The sequence below is a fragment of the Cebus imitator genome, unplaced genomic scaffold (genome assembly GCF_001604975.1).
Source record: "Cebus imitator isolate Cc_AM_T3 unplaced genomic scaffold, Cebus_imitator-1.0 Scaffold28, whole genome shotgun sequence".
Classification (NCBI taxonomy): domain Eukaryota; kingdom Metazoa; phylum Chordata; class Mammalia; order Primates; family Cebidae; genus Cebus; species Cebus imitator.
This window is the reverse complement of record NW_016107343.1, coordinates 49,467-57,754: the sequence shown is the minus strand read 5'-3', so window position 1 is coordinate 57,754 and position 8,288 is coordinate 49,467. Positions and strand designations below refer to the sequence as shown.

Genomic DNA, 8,288 nt, shown 5'->3' with positions numbered 1-8,288 from the left:
TCATGGCTCACTACAACCTCAAACTCCTGGGCTCAAGGAATCCTCCCACCTCAGCCTCCCAAGTAGCTGGGACCATAGGTGTGCCCTATCACACCTGGCTAATTTTTTTTCTTTTTGCACAAAATGGGGTCTCACTTTGTTGCCCAGGCTGGTGTCGAACTCCTGGGCTCAAGCAATCCTCCTGCCTTGTGCTCCCAAAGGGCTGAGATTACAAGTATATGCCACAGCGCCTGGGCTCAATTATTTCTAAAAAGACCTCTACTGCAACTTTACCATATGGCCCAAAGGAGTTCCCCATATTGTATGCTGTTCCATCCGGGTCATAATGAGGATGTGCAGTTGCTCCATTCACAGCAATAAATTTGCTCCAATCTACCTGCAAATTTGAGACCATTGGAGATTTTTAATGGGCAGATCTCTATTTATATGCATACATAGTAGAAATATCAAATATTTTTAAAAATATGACATGAAAACTGCAATCTAAGCCCTTATTTCTTGCGTCTGAGAAATAAAAATTATTTTTCCCAGTAAAAAAATCAAGACTAAAAGCAACAAACAAAAACTCACCACCACTACTAACAACAAAACCACCCTGAATAAATTTGTCTAATAGCACAGGAAAATTCAAAAGAAGCATAAGAATTAAAATTAAAAATCTAGTCTAAAATTTTCTTTTCAATTAATATGTTATGTGAAGGCAATACAGGTATAGGCAACCTCCAGTCCAACACTAACTAAGAAGAACAGCAACTAGCTAAAGTAGATCAGTATAATTCTATTTCTCCTTTACCCTAGCCTTCAGATATTAGGCCTAAGGAAGAAGTTTAGAATTATCTCTAAGGAAAACCAACCCACAGGCCATTCTAATCAGGCCAGAGCATAAAGGTGACCTGCATCAATGAATAACTTTGTTTTTGTTTTTGTGTGGTTAAGGCTCCGATTTCTTCTTGATATGTACTAGATACTCTAAAAAGTATTTCAAATGGAAAAAAAAATGTTAGGATCTATTTTATTCATTTCGTTAACCTGTACTTTACCTTTTCTGTTTTTTCCAGAGTTTCAATATCCACTTTATTCATAAAGTTGGTCTCAGTGGAGAGGTAGTAATCACCCTTGTACTGCACATAGTTGACATTAGTGTTGTCAGTCATGGCTGAAACCAAACCCCAGAGTTATTTAAGTACCACAGCTTACTACAGCAGATGCTAAGCACACACTCAAAGGGAGAAAGCAGTTTCAACATCCTCTTACATACACAAAACAATCTACTTTCAAGATTTATGTTTCCATAGATGGTCATATATCATAACAGTTTAAATAATCATGACTATCGGCCAGGCACGGTGGCTCGAGCCTGTAATCCCAGCACTTTGGGAGGCCGAGGCGGCTGGATCACGAGGTCAAGAGATCAAGACCATCCTGGTCAACATGGTGAAACCCCGTCTCTACTAAAAATACAAAACATTAGCTGGGCATGGTGGTGCGTGCCTGTAATCCCAGCTACTCAGGAGGCTGAGGCTGGAGAATTGCCTGAGCCTAGGAGGCGGAGGTTGCGGTGAGTCGAGATCGCGCCATTGCACTCCAGCCTGGGTAACATGAGTGAAACTCCGTCTCAAAAAATAATAATAATCATAATCATAATCATGACTATCACCTGCAGCTTACCTGGCGGCTCAAACCTGGACAGGAAACGTTCAAAAACATTCTTGCAGGGATCTGGGAGAGCCAGTGTGCCAAATTCCGAGATTACAATTCGGTTTTGAGCACTATTAGCCTTATATGTATCGCTCTGTAGAAACTTGCTCCTGTATGTTACTGTGCCCTCTGCCATCCTGAACTGGTGAAGCAATGCCATCCCATCAAACCAATGATTGTATCTTCAAACAGGAGAACATAAATAAATAAATATTAGTAAGAAAACATGGGGTAAAAATAAGAGACAGAGTGATAGATCTTCATTTCAAATATAAAGATAAGGAAATGGGCAGGTTCCCAGCACAATCTGAGTAGTCAGAGAATTTGAAATTTTGGAAGGATAACATTTTGGGTATATCTTAGGCATAAAAGGAAAGAAAAATTTACATCCTCCTGACCCTTACCTCTGTCAAGAAGACCCTCACATTTTAGAAAACTCCTATGATGGTGAATCCTAAGAAAATTCTGATCTTTACTCCATGACTAAGAGAATAGCATGAGAGGTTATGGGATGCCTGACATTTACCAAATCAGAATAAGTTCCAGGCTGGGCACAGTGGCTCACATCTGTAATTCCAGCAATTTAGGATGCTGAGGTGGGTGGATTGCTTGAGACCAGCCTGGGCAACATGGCAAAACCCCATCTCATTTAAAAAAAAAAAAAAAAAAGAAAGAAAGAAAGAAAAGGAATGAATTCCTAAGCTTTTAGAAATAGTTATTTATCTTCATATCTTGTTAAGTGTTAACGTTTCCGTTTACTTTAAAATTTTTCAGCTTTATCAAGATTATGCAAAGTAGACAAAGAAGATGACTGCCCTTCCTAGATAATCGTTCTTGTCCATATGATTACACTAGAAATGATCTACTTATATAGTTGAACATTGAAAACTGTAAGGAAAAGTTTGTGGCTTCACTTTTTAAATGGTTAATTATATGGTCTCTTCTTTCATGTGCTTAACACATTGAATTCTTAATGTTCTCGGTTTGGATAAACAAAGCTAACATCATTGTCTTAAAAGGCAATGATTCCTGAAAACAGAGACTGGAAGAGATATTTGTACACCCATGTTCACAGCAACATTATTCACAATAGCCAAAGGGTGGAAGCAACTCAAGTGTCCATCAGTGGTTGAATGCATAAACAAAATGTTTACATTGTAAGGATTCAGAGCATGCTACGCCAAAATATGCCACTTTAACATACGATTATTTTGAGTTAAAAGGCACTTGAAAAACAGCAGATGCATGAAGAGCACCCTGACCTTCTTTATTCCTTCCTGAAAGCAGGAGATAAAACTCCCATGTGAAAGGTGCCCTCCCTGTACCAGAGATATTTATATCACCACAGGTGAGGAGTTGAGGCTGAGAAAATGAGAAAAAGCTGTGCAAATGAACCTTGTTAAACTAACCCTTTATCTCATGGTCACTTTCCCACAGTTAACTGCCCTGGCGCATATTCCTTTGTCTTGTCACATTTTCACCTTTTACTACTCTTTGTCCAACCTAGTTTATAAGCTTTCAGCCCTAACTTATCCTTTGGCTCTTCATTTCTCTTGGGGGGTTGGGAGGGTGTTCCAAGGTACAATGTAAAACTTACTAAATAAGTTTTGTATGATTTTCTCTTATTAATCTGTCCTATGTCAGTTTAATTCTTGGGCTCAGCTGGAGACCCTACGTGGTAGGAGGGAAAATTTTGCCTCCCCAAAAACCTATACTGGAATATTACTTATCCTTTAAAACAAAGGAAATCCTGTCACATGTTACAACATGAACGAACCATTGAGAATATTATGCTATATGAAATATGCCAGTCATAAAAAGACAAATACTGTATGATTCCACTTATGTAAGGTATTTAAAGTAGTCAAATTCATAAAAACATAAAGTAGAACAGTAGTTAACAGGAGTAAGGAGAAATGAAGAGCTGCTGTTTAATGAGCATAGAGTTTCAATTTCACAAAATGAAAAAGTTCTAAAGATCTGTTTCACAACAAGATGAATATATTTAACAGTACTTAACTATATACTTAAAAGTGGTTAGGATAGTAAATTTTATGTTATATGTATTTTACCAGAATTTTTTAATTGCAGGAAAGAAAAAAGAAAAAGTCTTTCTTTAGCCCAATGACTTGGGATGCCAGTGTTATCAGATAACTAAATTTCCTTAAGTTCCTGGGTTTACTTCTGGTCTTTCCATGTCATTCATCTATTGGTCTATTCTTGCACCAATATCACAATGTTTTCATTGTAAAGGCTTTATGGTGTATTTTAATATTTGGTAGGGCTAGTTGCACCCTCTGAAAAAATGTTTAGCGCTTTCTTGTCAATTCTTACATATTTATCGTGCTATATGAACTTTAGGTATCAATTGGTCCAACTTTCCTAAAAAGCTTGTTGGAATTTTTATTAAGATTTTATTGGATTTATAAATGGACTCAGGGAGAACTGGGACATCTCTATGATGTGCAATTGCTCTATTCAAGAACAGGGATGGTCTTTCCATTTGTTCAAATTTGTCTTCCAAGAGTGTTTTAAAGTTTGCATATTTCTAAATTCATTGCTAAGTAATCTTCTTTGTTGCAATTGTGAATGAAGTTTCTCTGCCATTATGTTCTCTAATTATTGCTTGCATATATGAAGGATATGATTTCAGTATGTTAATTTTATATCCTGTGACCTTATCTTTTATTGTTACATTTAGTTTTATCAGTGATTCTCTATGGTTTTCCAGGATTACTATTATATCATCTGCAAAAAGAGATAATTTCACTTTACTAGTGCTTTTGCCTCTGGTCAATGTTTTTCATTTAATTGCATTGTTACATCTGGTACAATGTTTAACAGTAGTGAAGATACTGACCATCCTTTCCTGTTTCTGGACTTGAAGAAAATACTGGTTTATTTTCCAATTTAGTATTACTGCTTGTAGCACCAAGATACAATAGAGATTTATAAGATATTTATGATATACATGATATATATATACCAAGATATATATATTAAAAAATACATACATATAAAATCATATTTAGAAACTATCCAAGAAGCCCTATTTTCTTAAGCAATTTTTAGGAAGAATGGGTGTTAAATTTTCACAAAAGCTTTTTCAACCTTTATGGAGATAATTCTGTGATTATTTTTCCTGGAACTTATTAATATGGGGTATTATATTAATGTATTTACTAATAACAAGCCCACCTCCTATTCTTGAAATTAATCCTACCTGATCATAATTTTATTTTAATGTGTTATTGAATTCTGTTTCTTACCAAAATATTTATTAGTCCTATATTAGTATTATATTTAGTACTTTTTTTTTTTAAGAGACAGGGTCTTGCTTGGTGACCCAGGCTGAAGTGTAGTGGTACTGTCATAGCTCACCACATCCTCAAACTTCTGGGCTGAAGTGATCCTCCCACCTCAGCCTCCCAAGTAGCTGAAACTACAGGGACATGCCACCACACTTGGCCACCTTTTAAATTTTTTTGCAAAGATGGAGGGAGTCTCACTATGTTGCCCAGGCTGGTCTTGAGCTCCTGGCCTCAAGAAATCCTCCTGCGTCAGTATCCCAAAGTGCTGGGATTACAGGTGTGAGCCATGGTGTTTGGCCTATTTTGTACTTTTTCATGGATAGTCATAACTAATATTAGTCTGCAATTTTCTTTTTTATATTATCTTTGTCATACTTAGATATAAATGTGATGCTTCCTTCATAAAAAACAATTGGGAAGTTTCCCTTCATTTTTGATGCTCTGAAATAATTTATAAAGTATTGGGACTATCTCACATTTGAAGATTTGGTAGAATTCTGTGAAATAATCTGGGCCTGCTAATTTTTTTGAGAAATATTTACTTAACAAGGTTCCTATTTCTTCTACAGAAACTGGTCTACTTAAAACTTCCCTCTCTATCAATTTGGTTTAATTCATTTATTTTTATTTTTGTATAAGGCCTGGCTATGGTGCCCAGGCTGGTCTCGAACTCCTTTCCTCAAGCAATCCTCCTCCCACACCCTCCCAAAGTGCTGAGATTATCCTACCTTAACCTCCCAAAGTGCTGGGATTACAGGCATGAGCCACCATGGCTGGCCTCTATCAATTTTGGTAATCTATTTTCCCTAGAGAATTATCCATTTTATCAAGGTTTTCAAATGTATTTGCATAAAGGCCTTCAAAGTCTCTTATAATTAATTTTTTTCTGCTTCAATGATTTCTTCTGCATTGTCATTTTAACTTTGTATATTTGTGCCTTTTCCCTTTTTCTACTTGAGCATGTAAACTAATGGCTTGTCTACCTTGGTACTATTTTTCAAAAAAATGTACAATAATTTCAAGAATTTTTGCTACTTAATGTATTTCAACTTGTTAGATTCTGTCTCAAGAGATCTTGTCATTCCATGCATTCATTTATTCAAGTCAACATATTCTTGAGTCCCTACTATCTGCCAGGCATTGTGCCAAGGTCAGCACTTACAGGCACATAAATAATGGATACAAAGTAATTGCTGCTACAAGGGAGAAATGTTATTTTTTTTTTAAAGCTATTTATGCAGAGAAGGAGCAACAGGATGGAAGGCCAGGGGAATCAGGAAAAGGTCAAAAGGGAAGGAGACATTTCACTGTTCCTTTAAGGATGTCTGCCAGTTGCAGAGGGGACATGGACAGGGGTGATGGAAGGAGGAAGGGTTGGAAGACATATAGTATCTCAGAGGAACAGCCAGGTGAGGAGATAGCGTGTGGGAGGAGCTGTCAGTGGCAGGTGGTGATGTTGAGAAACAGGTCAGCCCCGACCACCAGCACTCAGACTAAGGCTTAATGACCTTCAACAGGAAAGTGTGAAGTTGTGAAACAGGAGAGTGAAACTGTATGACCAGCATCCCGAAATAAAAAGAACAGCATGCAGATCGAAGAAGGCAACGAGGAGCCCAGGCAATAATTCAAGCAAAGAAGATAAGCATGTAAAGTGAAGCAGCACCAGTGAGCAAAGGACAAACTCCAGAAACAAGTCAGAGATGACTGACAGGATGTAGGCAGCGACGAAAGGAGAGGAGCCAGAAAGTCAGGCCTGAATGACCGGCTGGCTGGTGATGCTTTAACTGGGATGGAGAAGTCATGAAGAGCAGCACTGGGGACAAGTCAACAGCTTGGTTTTGAGAGTCTGAGCTATTTGTAGAACACCAGCGTATAGATGTTCCACAGCCATTTGGCAAAACACAGGTCTAGAGCACAAGAGCTGGGGGCAGCGTGGGAGATCCATGTTTGAGAGTATCTAGGTATAAGTTGCCAACGAGATAACTACCATCTACCGAGCACTTCCTACATGCCAGGTATTGCGCTAAGCACTATGCTACATAGTGTGTATATGTGTATATATGTATACATTTGTATATACACTATATGTGTATATGTGTATATATTTGTATATACACTATACATAATATATACATATACATGTATATACAAATATGTATAAACATAATACACAATATATACATATATGTATCTGCATATATATATTAAGCACTTTGCTTTGCTACATTCTTTATATTATATTGTATTATATATAATTGTATATATATAATATTGTATTATATATTGTGTATTCTGTTAAGCACTTTGCTGCATTCTTTTTTTTTTGAGTTAAATAACAGGTTTTTTTAATTCTGTACTGGATGTACATTTGATTTTAAGAAGACACTGTTTAATTGCAGAAAAACAAAGTTTCTTTACCAAAACAAAGTTTCTTTAATCATTAAAAAAAATAAAAATAAAGAATGCAGTCCTTTTAGAAGGTAAAGCTAATAAGTTTACAGAAGTACAAAACACCAAAACACTTTAAGCAAAAATTCTGTGTTTTTAAGAAAAAGGTATGTCTTCTGGGTTTCTGTTCTTGGCATAAATTTTAATTCTTCCCAGTGGAACCAAAACTTCCTGAACCCCTTTTGGTGTCATCCAAAGCTTGAACTTCTTCTATTTCTGGGTAAAAAATCCATTCACAAACGAGCTGTGCAATTCGATCACCTTTTTTGGCTTCAAACTTTTCTTTGCCAAAATTAAACAGTACAACACCAGCATTTCCTCTATAATCTTCATCTATGACACCAGATCCTACATCAATAAAGTGTTTTGCAGCCAAGCCAGACCATGGAGCTACTCTTCAGTAACACCCAGAAGGAAGCGCTATCTGTATATCTGTTTTCACAAGAGCTTTCTCCATAGGTGGTATTCTGTAATCATAGGCACTGTACAGGTCGTAGCCTGCGGCCCGCGTGGAGCCCCACGTGGGGGTGGTGGCGTGCTCTGAGAGCCCAGCAAAGGGGAGCTGCATGCCGCGCTCCTCCGCGGGCCCGGCCTGCTTGCTGGGTGAAACGGCGGGTGTCTCTTCAGAGCAGGGCATGGCAGAGCCAGAAGGCGAGCGAGGAGAGCCTTTGCTACATTCTTTATATCTATATATTGTATTATATATAATATTGTATATATATTATATTGTAGTATATATATTGTATATTGTGTTAAGCACTTTGCTACATTCTTTATGTATATATGTATATGTTTTTTTTTATTTTTTATTTTTTTTATTTTTTTATTTTT

General features: G+C 37.0%; 1 protein-coding gene and 1 pseudogene across 2 annotated transcripts in view; both read right to left on the bottom strand.

Moving 5' to 3' along the window:
• The window catches only part of BCO2 (beta-carotene oxygenase 2), a 33,428-nt gene that overhangs the window by 16,204 nt on the left and 8,936 nt on the right, over nucleotides 1–8,288 (bottom strand). The window contains exons 3-5 of the mRNA XM_037736777.1: nucleotides 1,669–1,880; nucleotides 1,041–1,156; nucleotides 274–376 (exon numbers count right to left, since the gene is read on the bottom strand). Coding sequence (XP_037592705.1) covers nucleotides 274–376; nucleotides 1,041–1,156; nucleotides 1,669–1,880 — 431 coding nt within the window. The remainder of the gene's footprint in view (nucleotides 1–273; nucleotides 377–1,040; nucleotides 1,157–1,668; nucleotides 1,881–8,288) is intronic.
• LOC108300508 lies at nucleotides 7,549–8,123 on the bottom strand (annotated as a pseudogene). Its single transcript, XR_001823462.2, has one exon. The product of XR_001823462.2 is annotated as a deoxyuridine 5'-triphosphate nucleotidohydrolase, mitochondrial-like (transcript).